Source organism: Salmo salar, chromosome 07 (assembly GCF_965601325.2).
Source record: "Salmo salar chromosome 07, fSalSal1, whole genome shotgun sequence".
Taxonomy (NCBI): domain Eukaryota; kingdom Metazoa; phylum Chordata; class Actinopteri; order Salmoniformes; family Salmonidae; genus Salmo; species Salmo salar.
In genome coordinates this window covers 63,157,756-63,178,106 of record NC_138297.1, presented here as the reverse complement: position 1 = coordinate 63,178,106, position 20,351 = coordinate 63,157,756, and the positions used below count along the sequence as shown (strand labels likewise).

General features: G+C 44.6%; 1 protein-coding gene across 1 annotated transcript in view; it reads left to right on the top strand.

The window, feature by feature from the left end:
* LOC106594226 (PDZ domain-containing RING finger protein 4) overlaps window positions 1-20,082 on the top strand; it is a 113,895-nt gene extending 93,813 nt beyond the window's left edge. Inside the window, exons 5-8 of the mRNA XM_082977861.1 lie at window positions 11,172-11,234; window positions 12,903-13,109; window positions 15,997-16,826; window positions 16,986-20,082. Of these exons, the coding sequence (XP_082833987.1) occupies window positions 11,172-11,234; window positions 12,903-13,109; window positions 15,997-16,826; window positions 16,986-17,835 (1,950 nt within the window). The 3' untranslated portion in view covers window positions 17,836-20,082. The remainder of the gene's footprint in view (window positions 1-11,171; window positions 11,235-12,902; window positions 13,110-15,996; window positions 16,827-16,985) is intronic.
* The last annotated feature ends 269 nt before the right edge of the window (window positions 20,083-20,351 follow it).

The following is a 20,351-nucleotide window of genomic DNA, read 5'->3' as shown; positions in this document are numbered from 1 at the left end:
CATTGAAATGTATTTCTGTGTATAATGTTGGTGTCACGTTCCTTGTGGAAGCATAGCTATGTTTTTCCGGTTGGTTTTGAACACCTATGTATAGCTCTTGATCTTGACTCAGAGAACTACAAAGAGTGTGAAATAATTGCAGAGAAATGGAAGCGGTATTGAAATCATACCAAGTAGATTAGATTCCCTCAGAAACGTATCCACTGGGATTGCCTGTGAAAAATATGAAATGTTATTATTTAAATTAGAAATGTCTACACTTTTTCAGCCTAATCATTTCTGACTTTTTAATACACTTCCAATGTTGATTTTCTCTTGCTGAGCTTCTTATTTTGATGTTCAGTTCTTTGATGAAAGAAATGCTTGTTTTATTTTAATGAAATTCATAGGTAGGAAGAAAAAAACTGAACACATATCGTCAAGGGAACGATTCGAAATTCGATACAAGCACTCCTCAAAAAATGAAAACAAAATAAGGAAAAAAATCAATAAATGTTGAAATGAGTTTTCTCAGGAAGATTCATTCCCCTTTCTTAAGCCAGGCAGGAAGAAGGTTGTTGGACAGCTACCACGCTAATAAACCTCAGATACTACAATCCATACTGTCACATTTCAAACTATATATGGTTCCAAATGGCACCCTATACTCTATATAGTACACTACTTTTGACCAGGGTCCATAGGGCTCTGGTCAAAAGTAGTGCACTATTTAGGGAATAGGGTGCCATTTGGGAAACACTCACCCTATTACTATGTGATGATGACCGCAATGGAAGTTTTGAGGATTGGTTGGATGCTCGGCGTTCTTTGTTGAAGCAACATCTTCAGATGGTGATGTTGGCAAGAAGAGAAAGCAATGAAGGTGTTTGATAATGATCCACCAGACAGTGACATGGCAACAGTATTAACTTGTGTATCCAGCTGCCTGTTCTAGCAGACAGTGACATGGCAACAGTAGTAACTTGTGTATCCAGCTGTCTGTTCTAGCAGACAGTGACATGGCAACAGAAGTAACTTGTGTATCCAGCTGTCTGTTCTAGCAGACAGTGACATGGCAACAGTAGTAACTTGTGTATCCAGCTGTCTGTTCTAGCAGACAGTGACATGGCAACAGTAGTAACTTGTGTATCCAGCTGTCTGTTCTAGCAGACAGTGACATGGCAACAGTAGTAACTTGTGTATCCAGCAGCCTGTTCTAGCAGACAGTGACATGGCAACAGTAGTAACTTGTGTATCCAGCTGCCTGTTCTAGCAGACAGTGACATGGCAACAGTAGTAACTTGTGTATCCAGCTGTCTGTTCTAGCAGACAGTGACATGGCAACAGTAGTAACTTGTGTATCCAGCAGCCTGTTCTAGCAGACAGTGACATGGCAACAGTAGTAACTTGTGTATCCAGCTGTCTGTTCTAGCAGACAGTGACATGGCAACAGTAGTAACTTGTGTATCCAGCTGCCTGTTCTAGCAGACAGTGACATGGCAACAGTAGTAACTTGTGTATCCAGCTGCCTGTTCTAGCAGACAGTGACATGGCAACAGTAGTAACTTGTGTATCCAGCTGTCTGTTCTAGCAGACAGTGACATGGCAACAGTAGTAACTTGTGTATCCAGCTGCCTGTTCTAGCAGACAGTGACATGGCAACAGTAGTAACTTGTGTATCCAGCTGCCTGTTCTAGCAGACAGTGACATGGCAACAGTAGTAACTTGTGTATCCAGCTGTCTGTTCTAGCAGACAGTGACATGGCAACAGTAGTAACTTGTGTATCCAGCTGCCTGTTCTAGCAGACAGTGACATGGCAACAGTAGTAACTTGTGTATCCAGCTGCCTGTTCTAGCAGACAGTGACATGGCAACAGTAGTAACTTGTGTATCCAGCTGTCTGTTCTAGCAGACAGTGACATGGCAACAGTAGTAACTTGTGTATCCAGCTGCCTGTTCTAGCAGACAGTGACATGGCAACAGTAGTAACTTGTGTATCCAGCTGCCTGTTCTAGCAGACAGTGACATGGCAACAGTAGTAACTTGTGTATCCAGCTGCCTGTTCTAGCAGACAGTGACATGGCAACAGTAGTAACTTGTGTATCCAGCTGCCTGTTCTAGCAGACAGTGACATGGCAACAGTAGTAACTTGTGTATCCAGCTGCCTGTTCTAGCAGACAGTGACATGGCAACAGTAGTAACTTGTGTATCCAGCTGTCTGTTCTAGCAGACAGTGACATGGCAACAGTAGTAACTTGTGTATCCAGCTGCCTGTTCTAGCAGACAGTGACATGGCAACAGTAGTAACTTGTGTATCCAGCTGCCTGTTCTAGCAGACAGTGACATGGCAACAGTAGTAACTTGTGTATCCAGCTGCCTGTTCTAGCAGACAGTGACATGGCAACAGTAGTAACTTGTGTATCCAGCTGCCTGTTCTAGCAGACAGTGACATGGCAACAGTAGTAACTTGTGTATCCAGCTGCCTGTTCTAGCAGACAGTGACATGGCAACAGTAGTAACTTGTGTATCCAGCTGCCTGTTCTAGCAGACAGTGACATGGCAACAGTAGTAACTTGTGTATCCAGCTGCCTGTTCTAGCAGACAGTGACATGGCAACAGTAGTAACTTGTGTATCCAGCTGCCTGTTCTAGCAGACAGTGACATGGCAACAGTAGTAACTTGTGTATCCAGCTGCCTGTTCTAGCAGACAGTGACATGGCAACAGTAGTAACTTGTGTATCCAGCTGCCTGTTCTAGCAGACAGTGACATGGCAACAGTAGTAACTTGTGTATCCAGCTGTCTGTTCTAGCAGACAGTGACATGGCAACAGTAGTAACTTGTGTATCCAGCTGCCTGTTCTAGCAGACAGTGACATGGCAACAGTAGTAACTTGTGTATCCAGCTGTCTGTTCTAGCAGACAGTGACATGGCAACAGTAGTAACTTGTGTATCCAGCTGCCTGTTCTAGCAGACAGTGACATGGCAACAGTAGTAACTTGTGTATCCAGCTGTCTGTTCTAGCAGACAGTGACATGGCAACAGTAGTAACTTGTGTATCCAGCTGCCTGTTCTAGCAGACAGTGACATGGCAACAGTAGTAACTTGTGTATCCAGCTGCCTGTTCTAGCAGACAGTGACATGGCAACAGTAGTAACTTGTGTATCCAGCTGTCTGTTCTAGCAGACAGTGACATGGCAACAGTAGTAACTTGTGTATCCAGCTGCCTGTTCTAGCAGACAGTGACATGGCAACAGTAGTAACTTGTGTATCCAGCTGCCTGTTCTAGCAGACAGTGACATGGCAACAGTAGTAACTTGTGTATCCAGCTGCCTGTTCTAGCAGACAGTGACATGGCAACAGTAGTAACTTGTGTATCCAGCTGCCTGTTCTAGCAGACAGTGACATGGCAACAGTAGTAACTTGTGTATCCAGCTGCCTGTTCTAGCAGACAGTGACATGGCAACAGTAGTAACTTGTGTATCCAGCTGCCTGTTCTAGCAGACAGTGACATGGCAACAGTAGTAACTTGTGTATCCAGCTGTCTGTTCTAGCAGACAGTGACATGGCAACAGTAGTAACTTGTGTATCCAGCTGCCTGTTCTAGCAGACAGTGACATGGCAACAGTAGTAACTTGTGTATCCAGCTGTCTGTTCTAGCAGACAGTGACATGGCAACAGTAGTAACTTGTGTATCCAGCTGCCTGTTCTAGCAGACAGTGACATGGCAACAGTAGTAACTTGTGTATCCAGCTGCCTGTTCTAGCAGACAGTGACATGGCAACAGTAGTAACTTGTGTATCCAGCTGCCTGTTCTAGCAGACAGTGACATGGCAACAGTAGTAACTTGTGTATCCAGCTGCCTGTTCTAGCAGACAGTGACATGGCAACAGTAGTAACTTGTGTATCCAGCTGCCTGTTCTAGCAGACAGTGACATGGCAACAGTAGTAACTTGTGTATCCAGCTGTCTGTTCTAGCAGACAGTGACATGGCAACAGTAGTAACTTGTGTATCCAGCTGCCTGTTCTAGCAGACAGTGACATGGCAACAGTAGTAACTTGTGTATCCAGCTGTCTGTTCTAGCAGACAGTGACATGGCAACAGTAGTAACTTGTGTATCCAGCTGCCTGTTCTAGCAGACAGTGACATGGCAACAGTAGTAACTTGTGTATCCAGCTGCCTGTTCTAGCAGACAGTGACATGGCAACAGTAGTAACTTGTGTATCCAGCTGCCTGTTCTAGCAGACAGTGACATGGCAACAGTAGTAACTTGTGTATCCAGCTGCCTGTTCTAGCAGACAGTGACATGGCAACAGTAGTAACTTGTGTATCCAGCTGCCTGTTCTAGCAGACAGTGACATGGCAACAGTAGTAACTTGTGTATCCAGCTGCCTGTTCTAGCAGACAGTGACATGGCAACAGTAGTAACTTGTGTATCCAGCTGCCTGTTCTAGCAGACAGTGACATGGCAACAGTAGTAACTTGTGTATCCAGCTGCCTGTTCTAGCAGACAGTGACATGGCAACAGTAGTAACTTGTGTATCCAGCTGTCTGTTCTAGCAGACAGTGACATGGCAACAGTAGTAACTTGTGTATCCAGCTGCCTGTTCTAGCAGACAGTGACATGGCAACAGTAGTAACTTGTGTATCCAGCTGCCTGTTCTAGCAGACAGTGACATGGCAACAGTAGTAACTTGTGTATCCAGCTGCCTGTTCTAGCAGACAGTGACATGGCAACAGTAGTAACTTGTGTATCCAGCTGCCTGTTCTAGCAGACAGTGACATGGCAACAGTAGTAACTTGTGTATCCAGCTGTCTGTTCTAGCAGACAGTGACATGGCAACAGTAGTAACTTGTGTATCCAGCTGCCTGTTCTAGCAGACAGTGACATGGCAACAGTAGTAACTTGTGTATCCAGCTGTCTGTTCTAGCAGACAGTGACATGGCAACAGTAGTAACTTGTGTATCCAGCTGCCTGTTCTAGCAGACAGTGACATGGCAACAGTAGTAACTTGTGTATCCAGCTGCCTGTTCTAGCAGACAGTGACATGGCAACAGTAGTAACTTGTGTATCCAGCTGTCTGTTCTAGCAGACAGTGACATGGCAACAGTAGTAACTTGTGTATCCAGCTGTCTGTTCTAGCAGACAGTGACATGGCAACAGTAGTAACTTGTGTATCCAGCTGCCTGTTCTAGCAGACAGTGACATGGCAACAGTAGTAACTTGTGTATCCAGCTGCCTGTTCTAGCAGACAGTGACATGGCAACAGTAGTAACTTGTGTATCCAGCTGCCTGTTCTAGCAGACAGTGACATGGCAACAGTAGTAACTTGTGTATCCAGCTGTCTGTTCTAGCAGACAGTGACATGGCAACAGTAGTAACTTGTGTATCCAGCTGCCTGTTCTAGCAGACAGTGACATGGCAACAGTAGTAACTTGTGTATCCAGCTGCCTGTTCTAGCAGACAGTGACATGGCAACAGTAGTAACTTGTGTATCCAGCTGTCTGTTCTAGCAGACAGTGACATGGCAACAGTAGTAACTTGTGTATCCAGCTGCCTGTTCTAGCAGACAGTGACATGGCAACAGTAGTAACTTGTGTATCCAGCTGCCTGTTCTAGCAGACAGTGACATGGCAACAGTAGTAACTTGTGTATCCAGCTGCCTGTTCTAGCAGACAGTGACATGGCAACAGTAGTAACTTGTGTATCCAGCTGTCTGTTCTAGCAGACAGTGACATGGCAACAGTAGTAACTTGTGTATCCAGCTGCCTGTTCTAGCAGACAGTGACATGGCAACAGTAGTAACTTGTGTATCCAGCTGTCTGTTCTAGCAGACAGTGACATGGCAACAGTAGTAACTTGTGTATCCAGCTGCCTGTTCTAGCAGACAGTGACATGGCAACAGTAGTAACTTGTGTATCCAGCTGTCTGTTCTAGCAGACAGTGACATGGCAACAGTAGTAACTTGTGTATCCAGCTGTCTGTTCTAGCAGACAGTGACATGGCAACAGTAGTAACTTGTGTATCCAGCTGCCTGTTCTAGCAGACAGTGACATGGCAACAGTAGTAACTTGTGTATCCAGCTGCCTGTTCTAGCAGACAGTGACATGGCAACAGTAGTAACTTGTGTATCCAGCTGTCTGTTCTAGCAGACAGTGACATGGCAACAGTAGTAACTTGTGTATCCAGCTGCCTGTTCTAGCAGACAGTGACATGGCAACAGTAGTAACTTGTGTATCCAGCTGCCTGTTCTAGCAGACAGTGACATGGCAACAGTAGTAACTTGTGTATCCAGCTGCCTGTTCTAGCAGACAGTGACATGGCAACAGTAGTAACTTGTGTATCCAGCTGCCTGTTCTAGCAGACAGTGACATGGCAACAGTAGTAACTTGTGTATCCAGCTGCCTGTTCTAGCAGACAGTGACATGGCAACAGTAGTAACTTGTGTATCCAGCTGTCTGTTCTAGCAGACAGTGACATGGCAACAGTAGTAACTTGTGTATCCAGCTGTCTGTTCTAGCAGACAGTGACATGGCAACAGTAGTAACTTGTGTATCCAGCTGCCTGTTCTAGCAGACAGTGACATGGCAACAGTAGTAACTTGTGTATCCAGCTGTCTGTTCTAGCAGACAGTGACATGGCAACAGTAGTAACTTGTGTATCCAGCTGCCTGTTCTAGCAGACAGTGACATGGCAACAGTAGTAACTTGTGTATCCAGCTGTCTGTTCTAGCAGACAGTGACATGGCAACAGTAGTAACTTGTGTATCCAGCTGCCTGTTCTAGCAGACAGTGACATGGCAACAGTAGTAACTTGTGTATCCAGCTGCCTGTTCTAGCAGACAGTGACATGGCAACAGTAGTAACTTGTGTATCCAGCTGTCTGTTCTAGCAGACAGTGACATGGCAACAGTAGTAACTTGTGTATCCAGCTGCCTGTTCTAGCAGACAGTGACATGGCAACAGTAGTAACTTGTGTATCCAGCTGCCTGTTCTAGCAGACAGTGACATGGCAACAGTAGTAACTTGTGTATCCAGCAGCCTGTTCTAGCAGACAGTGACATGGCAACAGTAGTAACTTGTGTATCCAGCTGTCTGTTCTAGCAGACAGTGACATGGCAACAGTAGTAACTTGTGTATCCAGCTGCCTGTTCTAGCAGACAGTGACATGGCAACAGTAGTAACTTGTGTATCCAGCTGTCTGTTCTAGCAGACAGTGACATGGCAACAGTAGTAACTTGTGTATCCAGCTGCCTGTTCTAGCAGACAGTGACATGGCAACAGTAGTAACTTGTGTATCCAGCTGTCTGTTCTAGCAGACAGTGACATGGCAACAGTAGTAACTTGTGTATCCAGCTGCCTGTTCTAGCAGACAGTGACATGGCAACAGTAGTAACTTGTGTATCCAGCAGCCTGTTCTAGCAGACAGTGACATGGCAACAGTAGTAACTTGTGTATCCAGCTGGACAGTGACATGGCAACAGTAGTAACTTGTGTATCCAGCTGTCTGTTCTAGCAGACAGTGACATGGCAACAGTAGTAACTTGTGTATCCAGCTGCCTGTTCTAGCAGACAGTGACATGGCAACAGTAGTAACTTGTGTATCCAGCTGCCTGTTCTAGCAGACAGTGACATGGCAACAGTAGTAACTTGTGTATCCAGCTGCCTGTTCTAGCAGACAGTGACATGGCAACAGTAGTAACTTGTGTATCCAGCTGTCTGTTCTAGCAGACAGTGACATGGCAACAGTAGTAACTTGTGTATCCAGCTGTCTGTTCTAGCAGACAGTGACATGGCAACAGTAGTAACTTGTGTATCCAGCTGTCTGTTCTAGCAGACAGTGACATGGCAACAGTAGTAACTTGTGTATCCAGCTGTCTGTTCTAGCAGACAGTGACATGGCAACAGTAGTAACTTGTGTATCCAGCTGCCTGTTCTAGCAGACAGTGACATGGCAACAGTAGTAACTTGTGTATCCAGCTGCCTGTTCTAGCAGACAGTGACATGGCAACAGTAGTAACTTGTGTATCCAGCTGCCTGTTCTAGCAGACAGTGACATGGCAACAGTAGTAACTTGTGTATCCAGCTGCCTGTTCTAGCAGACAGTGACATGGCAACAGTAGTAACTTGTGTATCCAGCTGTCTGTTCTAGCAGACAGTGACATGGCAACAGTAGTAACTTGTGTATCCAGCTGTCTGTTCTAGCAGACAGTGACATGGCAACAGTAGTAACTTGTGTATCCAGCTGTCTGTTCTAGCAGACAGTGACATGGCAACAGTAGTAACTTGTGTATCCAGCTGTCTGTTCTAGCAGACAGTGACATGGCAACAGTAGTAACTTGTGTATCCAGCTGCCTGTTCTAGCAGACAGTGACATGGCAACAGTAGTAACTTGTGTATCCAGCTGCCTGTTCTAGCAGACAGTGACATGGCAACAGTAGTAACTTGTGTATCCAGCTGTCTGTTCTAGCAGACAGTGACATGGCAACAGTAGTAACTTGTGTATCCAGCTGTCTGTTCTAGCAGACAGTGACATGGCAACAGTAGTAACTTGTGTATCCAGCAGCCTGTTCTAGCAGACAGTGACATGGCAACAGTAGTAACTTGTGTATCCAGCTGTCTGTTCTAGCAGACAGTGACATGGCAACAGTAGTAACTTGTGTATCCAGCAGCCTGTTCTAGCAGACAGTGACATGGCAACAGTAGTAACTTGTGTATCCAGCTGTCTGTTCTAGCAGACAGTGACATGGCAACAGTAGTAACTTGTGTATCCAGCTGTCTGTTCTAGCAGACAGTGACATGGCAACAGTAGTAACTTGTGTATCCAGCTGTCTGTTCTAGCAGACAGTGACATGGCAACAGTAGTAACTTGTGTATCCAGCTGCCTGTTCTAGCAGACAGTGACATGGCAACAGTAGTAACTTGTGTATCCAGCTGTCTGTTCTAGCAGACAGTGACATGGCAACAGTAGTAACTTGTGTATCCAGCTGTCTGTTCTAGCAGACAGTGACATGGCAACAGTAGTAACTTGTGTATCCAGCAGCCTGTTCTAGCAGACAGTGACATGGCAACAGTAGTAACTTGTGTATCCAGCTGTCTGTTCTAGCAGACAGTGACATGGCAACAGTAGTAACTTGTGTATCCAGCTGTCTGTTCTAGCAGACAGTGACATGGCAACAGTAGTAACTTGTGTATCCAGCTGCCTGTTCTAGCAGACAGTGACATGGCAACAGTAGTAACTTGTGTATCCAGCTGTCTGTTCTAGCAGACAGTGACATGGCAACAGTAGTAACTTGTGTATCCAGCTGCCTGTTCTAGCAGACAGTGACATGGCAACAGTAGTAACTTGTGTATCCAGCTGCCTGTTCTAGCAGACAGTGACATGGCAACAGTAGTAACTTGTGTATCCAGCTGTCTGTTCTAGCAGACAGTGACATGGCAACAGTAGTAACTTGTGTATCCAGCGCTGTTCTAGCAGACAGTGACATGGCAACAGTAGTAACTTGTGTATCCAGCGCTGTTCTAGCAGACAGTGACATGGCAACAGTAGTAACTTGTGTATCCAGCTGTCTGTTCTAGCAGACAGTGACATGGCAACAGTAGTAACTTGTGTATCCAGCTGTCTGTTCTAGCAGACAGTGACATGGCAACAGTAGTAACTTGTGTATCCAGCTGTCTGTTCTAGCAGACAGTGACATGGCAACAGTAGTAACTTGTGTATCCAGCTGTCTGTTCTAGCAGACAGTGACATGGCAACAGTAGTAACTTGTGTATCCAGCTGCCTGTTCTAGCAGACAGTGACATGGCAACAGTAGTAACTTGTGTATCCAGCTGTCTGTTCTAGCAGACAGTGACATGGCAACAGTAGTAACTTGTGTATCCAGCTGTCTGTTCTAGCAGACAGTGACATGGCAACAGTAGTAACTTGTGTATCCAGCTGTCTGTTCTAGCAGACAGTGACATGGCAACAGTAGTAACTTGTGTATCCAGCAGCCTGTTCTAGCAGACAGTGACATGGCAACAGTAGTAACTTGTGTATCCAGCTGTCTGTTCTAGCAGACAGTGACATGGCAACAGTAGTAACTTGTGTATCCAGCAGCCTGTTCTAGCAGACAGTGACATGGCAACAGTAGTAACTTGTGTATCCAGCAGCCTGTTCTAGCAGACAGTGACATGGCAACAGTAGTAACTTGTGTATCCAGCTGCCTGTTCTAGCAGACAGTGACATGGCAACAGTAGTAACTTGTGTATCCAGCTGTCTGTTCTAGCAGACAGTGACATGGCAACAGTAGTAACTTGTGTATCCAGCTGTCTGTTCTAGCAGACAGTGACATGGCAACAGTAGTAACTTGTGTATCCAGCTGTCTGTTCTAGCAGACAGTGACATGGCAACAGTAGTAACTTGTGTATCCAGCAGTCTGTTCTAGCAGACAGTGACATGGCAACAGTAGTAACTTGTGTATCCAGCAGCCTGTTCTAGCAGACAGTGACATGGCAACAGTAGTAACTTGTGTATCCAGCTGTCTGTTCTAGCAGACAGTGACATGGCAACAGTAGTAACTTGTGTATCCAGCTGTCTGTTCTAGCAGACAGTGACATGGCAACAGTAGTAACTTGTGTATCCAGCTGTCTGTTCTAGCAGACAGTGACATGGCAACAGTAGTAACTTGTGTATCCAGCAGCCTGTTCTAGCAGACAGTGACATGGCAACAGTAGTAACTTGTGTATCCAGCTGTCTGTTCTAGCAGACAGTGACATGGCAACAGTAGTAACTTGTGTATCCAGCTGTCTGTTCTAGCAGACAGTGACATGGCAACAGTAGTAACTTGTGTATCCAGCTGCCTGTTCTAGCAGACAGTGACATGGCAACAGTAGTAACTTGTGTGTCCAGCTGTCTGTTCTAGCAGACAGTGACATGGCAACAGTAGTAACTTGTGTATCCAGCTGCCTGTTCTAGCAGACAGTGACATGGCAACAGTAGTAACTTGTGTATCCAGCTGCCTGTTCTAGCAGACAGTGACATGGCAACAGTAGTAACTTGTGTATCCAGCTGTCTGTTCTAGCAGACAGTGACATGGCAACAGTAGTAACTTGTGTATCCAGCTGCCTGTTCTAGCAGACAGTGACATGGCAACAGTAGTAACTTGTGTGTCTGTATGGCGTCTGGATTGATTTGTTGTTTTGTTTGTTCAGGTTGGACCCAACAGCATCGCTGCCAGGGACGGCCGCATAAGGGAAGGAGATCGAATATTACAGGTACATATTTTCATCTCAAGACCAATTACATGACCGCAACCACACATGCGCACACACACACACACACACACACACACACACGCACGCACGCACGCACGCACGCACGCACGCACAAACACACACGCACGCACGCACGCACACACACTCAAAGGCACCTGTAAAGCTCTCTTCTAGGAGCAGAGCTGTTGTTGTCTCGGGGCTACAGATCATATGCATATTTAATGGATACACTTAAGCTGGGAAATGAAAGTCCTTAGTGTTGTTTTCACACAGCAGCACCACATCCTCCCTGGCGGGTCTCTCTCTCTCTCTGAGAGCTGTAGAGCCACCTGGCGGGTCAGACACAGTGATACCTGTGTGTGTGTGTGTGTGTGTGTGTGTGTGTGTGTGTGTGTGTGTGTGTGTGTGTGTGTGTGTGTGTGTGTGTGTGTGTGTGTGTGTGTGTGTGTGTGTGTGTGTGTGTGTGTGTGTGTGTGTGTGTGTGTGTGTGTGTGTGTGTGCTAGCTGTGTTAGGTGTGTTAGCTGTGTTAGGTGTGAACAGATATTAGAAGTAGTAGTCAGTGATTTCTACACTCCCCAGTAGTAGCAGTAATGATGTAAAGTGACTGGTGGACCCAGACACTGCACAGTCTCTTCTGATTGGAGGGCTAAGCCCCTGTTGTATTCTGATTGGAGGGCTGAGCCCTGGTGTTCTCTGGGTCCCATTATCTCTCTGTGACAAGCCCATTACTCTGCAGGGGAAAGATGAACGCCACCTGTCACAGTACAGTTAATTGTATGTCTGGATGGGCGCAGGGCTCCGCTGGTCTTTCATGAACACCGTGCAGCTCTCTCTCTCTCTCTCTCTCTCTCTCTCTCTCTCTCTCTCTCTCTCTCTCTCTCTCTCTCTCCTCTCTCCCTCTCCCCCTCTCCCCCTCTCTCCCTCTCTCCCTCTCTCCCTCTCCCCCTCTCTCCCCCTCCCCCTCTCTCCCTCTCCCCCTCTCCCCCTCTCTCCCTCCCCCATGGCCGTGGCTGGCCTCCACTGCCCTCCCTCTTTAATCAATGCAGAGTAGAGACAGGACACAGAGCAGACCAGACATCCTCTGCCTGCCTGTGAAAGTGTGAATTCATAATTGACTGGAGGTGCTTTTCTCAGAGAGACGGAGAGGTGGAGGGGGAGATTAAAAGGGGCATGGTTTCCTCAAACACTCCATCTTCTGTGATGGAGGAGTTAAGTGAATGACTGTGATGTGCACTGTATAGAGGCGGAAGGGAGTCATTTAAAGGGGGATGGTTTCGTCAGTCAGTCAGGAGTTTAATTGCTGTATGTACAATATGTGAGTGAGTGTGTACTGGATACAGTACTTTCTCATCTCTTTGTGTACTAGATACAGTACTTTCTTATCTCTCTGTGTACTATATACAGAACTTTCTAATATCTTTGTGTATTAGATACAGTACTTTCTTATCTCTCTGTGTACTATATACAGAACTTTCTAATATCTTTGTGTACTAGATACAGTACTTTCTAACCTGTTTATGTATGTGTTTTACATAATTTCTTCATGAATTCTTGTTCTGTGATGGAGTTTAGTTGTCAGTTAGTGTAACAGACAGTAAGAGGATCTCTTTCTTAATCACTATGTGTGGACTATGTATTGTCTCATCTCTTTACGTGCGTGTTACCAGATCAATGGCTGTAACGTACAGGACCGGCAGGAAGCTTTCACTCTCCTGTCCAATGAGGAGTCCAGGAGTATCGTTCTCCTGGTGACCAGACCAGAGGAGGCATGGCTGGATGAGGAGCACAATGAACTCCTGGAGGAGCTGAAGATGGAGATCCTAGAGGAGAGGAGGAATGAGGAGGCGCAGAAGACAGGAGGAGGAGAGGAGCCGGTGAGAACAGCCTATTCTAAACAGTATAGATGTCCAGATATTGCTATTCTAGACAAAACACATGTCCAGATATTGTTATTCTGACAGTATAGATGTCCAGGTATTGCTATTCTAACAGTATAGATGTCCAGGTATTGTTATTCTACCAGTATAGATGTCCAGATATTGCTATTCTAGACAATACACATGTCCAGATATTGCTATTCTGACAGTATAGATGTCCAGATATTGCTATTCTAACAGTATAGATGTTCAGATATTGTTATTCTGACAGTATAGATGTCCAGATATTGCTATTCTAACAGTATAGATGTCCAGATATTGCTATTCTAACAGTATAGATGTCCAGATATTGCTATTCTCACAGTATAGATGTTCAGATATTGTTATTCTGACAGTATAGATGTCCAGATATTGCTATTCTAACAGTATAGATGTCCAGATATTGTTATTCTAACAGTATAGATGTCCAGATATTGTTATTCTAACAGTATAGATGTCCAGATATTGTTATTCTACCAGTATAGATGTCCAGATATTGTTATTCTAACAGTATAGATGTCCAGATATTGCTATTCTAACAGTATAGATGTCCAGATATTGTTATTCTACCAGTATAGATGTCCAGATATTGTTATTCTACCAGTATAGATGTCCAGATATTGTTATTCTAGACAATACACATGTCCAGATATTGTATTTAGACAGTATAGATGTCCAGGTATTGTTATTCTACCAGTATAGATGTCCAGATATTCTATTCTACCAGTATAGATGTCCAGATATTACTATTCTAGACAATACACATGTCCAGATATTGCTATTCTAGACAATACACATGTCCAGATATTGCTATTCTACCAGTATAGATGTCCAGATATTGCTATTCTAGACAATACACATGTCCAGATATTGTTATTTTAGACATACACATGTCCAGATATTGCTATTCTAGACAATACACATGTCCAGATATTGCTATTCTAGACAATACACATGTCCAGATATTGCTATTCTAACAGTACAGACGTCCAGATATTGCTATTCTAACAGTATAGATGTCCAGATATTGCTATTCTAACAGTATAGATGTCCAGATATTGTTATTCTAACAGTATAGATGTCCAGATATTGCTATTCTAGACAATACACGTGTCCAGATATTGCTATTCTAGACAATACACATGTCCAGATATTGCTATTCTAGACAATACACATGTCCAGGTATTGCTATTCTAGACAATACACATGTCCAGGTATTGCTATTCTAGACAATACACATGTCCAGATATTGCTATTCTAGACAATACACATGTCCAGATATTGCTATTCTGACAGTATAGATGTCCAGATATTGCTATTCTAACAGTATAGATGTCCAGATATTGCTATTCTAACAGTATAGATGTCCAGATATTGTTATTCTGACAGTATAGATGTCCAGATATTGTTATTCTAACAGTATAGATGTCCAGATATTGCTATTCTAACAGTATAGATGTCCAGATATTGTTATTCTAACAGTATAGATGTCCAGATATTGCTATTCTACCAGTATAGATGTCCAGATATTGTTATTCTACCAGTATAGATGTCCAGATATTGCTATTCTAACAGTATAGATGTCCAGATATTGCTATTCTAACAGTATAGATGTCCAGATATTGCTATTCTAACAGTATAGATGTCCAGATATTGTTATTCTACCAGTATAGATGTCCAGATATTGCTATTCTAACAGTATAGATGTCCAGATATTGTTATTCTAACAGTATAGATGTCCAGGTATTGTTATTCTACCAGTATAGATGTCCAGATATTGCTATTCTAGACAATACACATGTCCAGATATTGCTATTCTAGACAATACACATGTCCAGATATTGCTATTCTGACAGTACACATGTCCAGATATTGTTATTTTAGACATACACATGTCCAGATATTGCTATTCTAGACAATACACATGTCCAGATATTGTTATTTTAGACATACACATGTCCAGATATTACTATTCTAGACAATACACATGTCCAGATATTGCTATTCTGACAGTATAGATGTCCAGATATTGCTATTCTAACAGTATAGATGTCCAGGTATTGTTATTCTACCAGTATAGATGTTCAGATATTGTTATTCTAACTGTATAGATGTCCAGATATTGCTATTCTAACTGTATAGATGTCCAGGTATTGCTATTCTAGACAATACACATGTCCAGGTATTGCTATTCTAGACAATACACATGTCCAGGTATTGCTATTCTAGACAATACACATGTCCAGATATTGCTATTCTAACTGTATAGATGTCCAGATATTGCTATTCTAGACAATACACATGTCCAGATATTGCTTATTCTAGACAGTATAGATGTCCAGGTATTGCTATTCTAGACAATACACATGTCCAGATATTGTTATTCTAACAGTATAGATGTCCAGATATTGTTATTCTAACAGTATAGATGTCCAGATATTGCTATTCTAGACAATACACATGTCCAGGTATTGCTATTCTAGACAATACACATGTCCAGATATTGCTATTCTAGACAGTACACATGTCCAGATATTGCTATTCTAGACAATACACATGTCCAGATATTGCTATTCTAGACAATACACATGTCCAGGTATTGCTATTCTAGACAATACACATGTCCAGGTATTGCTATTCTAGACAATACACATGTCCAGATATTGCTATTCTAGACAGTACAGATGTCCAGGTATTGCTATTCTAGACAATACACATGTCCAGGTATTGCTATCCTAAATGCTTAAGAGCTGGTGCTATGATTTGGGCTGATGCATGTTGATAGGCTCTAGTATTATAGAATATGTTCCATCTTCTCTACCACAACTCTTTGTTATCTTTCCAGGCCAAGCAGCTGGAGGAGGATGATGTCATGACAGACACGGCCACGTGTTCCTCCAATACTCAGGACAAAGACAGCGGCATGGGGCGCAACGAGGAGAGCTCCGAACAGGAAGTCCTCCTAGCCCGTGTCCACCGGAGGCCTGCCCAGGGCTTGAGAGACCGATGGAGGGCCAAGCATGGCCAGGGGCTGGGCAGGAGGGTGGTGGTGCCCTCGGACACCCAGGGACCCAGGGGTCTGATCCAAGCCCAAGAGGGTGAGGGCGGAGTGGGGTTAGGACTGGAGTGTGACAGCCACTTCCAGCAGCTCCTGGAGCTCAAGTGCCAGATCCGTAACAGCGGGGAGTGTGGTGTGTACTATAGCAGGAGAAGCACCATCGAGTGCAGCCTGACGGAGCAGAGCGGGGTGGGGGTCAGTGGTAGTGGAGGGATGGAACAGGAGCTGAGGATGTTGAACGAGGAGCTGAGGAGTATTGAGCTGGAGTGTCAGAACATCATGCAGGCCCACCAGCTCCGCAAGAACCAGAGGGATCCCCCCTGCACCCCTATGTGCTCCCCAGGACGAAGCCCCAAACATGGGCGTGAGCAGCATGCCAAGCTGGCCGATATCAACGAGCATCCAGGGGAGAGGCAGTGGGACAGCGACAAGCTAAGGGGGGACAAGGACAGCTCCAGTGCCTATAACACGGCTGAGAGTGCCAGGTCCACTCCTCTAGGCATGGAGAGATCCCCGGACCACTCTCTACAGAGACGCATCAGCCTCACCAACCAGAAGAACCTCCGGAGCACCATGGCAGCCTCCAGCCAGTCCATCTCCAAACCCATCCCAGACAGGTATGTAGACAATCAATCAAATGTGTTTTATTAAGCCCTTTTTAGCCTTGAGATTAGAAAGGTGGGCCAGCAGCTGGGGGGTTGCCGGTTCCAATCCTGGGTCTGACGTTTCTATTATAGAAAATGGATAATAATGTATTCTTCTAATCTTCTTTTCAGAGAGCTCCTGAGTGAGACCTCGACCGGGACCCCCTCGCACAGCCGACAGGATCCCAACCCCAGCCCTGGAACCACGGTCATCTCCAGCAGCCCCGACCAGTCCAACCCTTCCCCCTCTGAGTCAGACCCGGCCCTGCCTGCAGACGACGAGCGCTGCGACCGCACCAGGAGCCACCGGGGGCCACGCAGGGTCCCTCCCTACCCGTCCCCTTACCACACAGCCCCCCAGCAGGGGCAGGGTGCCTCTCCAGCCCACGCCAGACACCTTCAGAGCTACATGCAGCAGCTCCTCCAGCAGTCCTCCAGTCTGGAGACTTACTCCCAGTCCCAGCTCAGCCTCCTCAGCGTCTGCCGGGACCGCTCCGCCCGCCCGGGGGAACCACGCCTCGAGTGGAAGGTCAAAGTTCGAGCCGACGGGACGAAGTATGTAGCCCGGCGACCAGCGAGGGACCGGATTCTACGAGAACGGGCGCTGAGGATCAGGGAGGAGCGTAGTGGAGGGATGACCACGGACGACGACGCTATGTCAGAGATGAAGATGGGGCGGTACTGGAGTAAAGAGGAGAGGAAGCAGCAGCTGGCCAGAGCCAGGGAGCAGAGGAGGAGGAGGGAGTACATGCAGAGGAGCCGGCTAGAGTGTCTTAGAGAGGGCCCTGGGAGCGGGGCCGAGGGCCGTAAAGAGGTCAACATCCTGGAACTCAGCCACAAGAAGATGATGAAGAAACGCAACAAGAAGATCCTGGATAACTGGATGACCATCCAGGAACTAATGAGTCACGGGGCCAGAGCACCTGAGGACCAGGGGACTAAACCAGTACACAATGCCTTCCTGTCTGTTACTACAGTATAGGACCACAGCTCCGGGTAGAAGTTACCCTGTACACACAGATCTAGGATCATTTAAAACTACCCGGGTCGGGCGTTAACCATTTGGACGATAATGCACAACTGACCTCAGAGCAGTGTCTAGGGACAACCTTGCCCCATCTCTCTCTCTCTCATCGCGTCCATGCGGTATGACCTTACTTGCCTCGTTCAATGTGGCATTTTTTATAATGGGGAAAATCCTATATTTTTCACAGTTTGTAAACTCAATAACGTTTTGTAAAATGTTTTTTTTTACACTGGTTGTCGATGTACTGTGATATGTTTTCTGCAGTTGCTCATTTATGCTGTCATCAAACATGTTTCTATCATAATCAGAATTCTCTGTAAACCACATCATCATGGAAGTCAAAGACATCGTTGCACGTTATCATGTTTGCATTGTTTATCCAGCATGGCAGTGATTAACTGTAGTGGTCAGAAATGTACCGTACACCTGAGAACAGAAACTTGACTCTTGTGCAGAATCTTCCTTGTCTTTTACTGAGGATCGACCATATAATTGCACAAGCCTCTCAGACCCATTCAATATGCCAAGCTGGACACCACTACATCTCTGAAGGACCTTTCATCATTTCTGAAAATGTCAACTCAGAGTTCTCTTGGAAAATTCAAAAGTCCTGAGAATGTCAATAATTCAGTGGTGTCTCAGAGGCTTTCAGTTTCTCAGTTTAAAGCAATCTTGAAGGAAAGGTTCACTAGTCAACAGTTTTGCCCCAACATCTCACTGCAAAAGTGATCTCAATGTTTCTCATCAATGGTAAATTAGTATCACTAATGAAAAAAGTTAATTGCTTACTGATTAAATAATTAATTGAAGTGATTTGATTGCTCCATGAATACATTAAATGTAATTTATAAATACAAAACATATTTATTATTTTTTATTGCTTATTTTCAATTATTGTACATTTATTAGTCTATTCTGCATATTTTCGGACCTGTCTGAAGATCTCTTTGTATTGTCAAAAATAACACATGTTATTGTCTCTAAGGTATTATACTTCACCTAACAGTCATTTCTAGCATTTGATGGTGCTTCAAACGGGTGCTTTTCATTGTACACTGTTCTTCTATCTTTGCTCAGTGTTTATCGTCTTATTTCAAGTAATCGGTAGTTGGTAACTTCATAGGCAGGTCAATGTGTGCTACTTGTGATATTTGCAAAGGAAATGTTAATAAATTATTGTTTATCTTTATGAAACAAATGATTGTATTGTGGTTGGTTGGATGTATTTCCTGGTTACACGTCATAATATTCCAATCAGCATAGTCCCATATCTCATTCAGCATCTACTTGATCCATAACGTTGCTATGAGAGGTCTCAGCCATTTTGGGGAAAACTCCACCAGCTATAGTTATCAAGCCCTGATGCGCATACCACACCAGCTGCAAACGCCTCTGGCTATCAAAAGCACTGGCATGTATCCCGTTCTCGTCACGTTTCAAACATGTCAGAGTAATATCATGACCCTAGAATCTCTGCTCAGTGTCACTGTTACACCAAGAAGCTGTTTCATTATGCAGTTGAAACACAGCAGCTGCGTCTCACATCACCTGAAAGATAAGCACACATACATCATATGGAAGAATAGAAGGCATTGAGAATCAGTGCTGGTGGTGTGTGTTTGGTTTTCAGTAACTCACGAGGAAAATATTATGGCTTTCACGATCAGGATGCCAGGAAGTAACCTCTTTTGTATGCTTCTTGTATTCATGTAGGTAAAAAATTCAAGTCAATCATTTGTTATAAGTGAGTTACACTGTATATGAAACATACTGCACATGGATATAAATACACATTTAGAGAGTAAACACCAAGACTTTCTGACACAATCTACAGCATTATAGATGAATGACTACTCATAAGTCACAGTCAAGTCGTGACAGAAAGAGCATCAAGTGAAAGGCTTCAAAGATGTTCATTGAATCTTTTGTTGACAGAACACTGACGGTTGAATTGGAGCAACGTTCTTTCTCTGTAGTGCTACAGCCACTCACCGCACAGCTCTGAACGGCATGCTTATTCACTTCAGTGCTCAGAGTCTGAACTCTGTCTTGTGATGCATTGCACTGTGAGTACACAGGCTGTCCAACACCAGGTCATTGGTTTTCTGATGTGGTTGCTCTCCTTCAAAGAGATTCTACAGGTCACAGCATCCTTCAGCTGATTCTGACAGAGATATTGGAGCCAGAAGGGGAGAGCGTCAGAAACAGAGGAGTCGTTCAGTCAGTCACCATGGAGTGGATGTTGGTTAGATTAGATAGAAACTGTCTTTCTATGAGAGGTAGAGGATTGGGAGAAAGAGCGACTGAGCCCGACGCTCTCAACCTCTTGTTCTCAGATTGCTTCCATTTAGAAATGTCACAAAGTATTCTCACCACATTATCGTTGACATTTTAAGCGCTTAATGTTTTTGTTGTTGTTGCATTTGGATGAATTTGTATTTATTTCATATTTTTCTCAATTTCAAATGTAG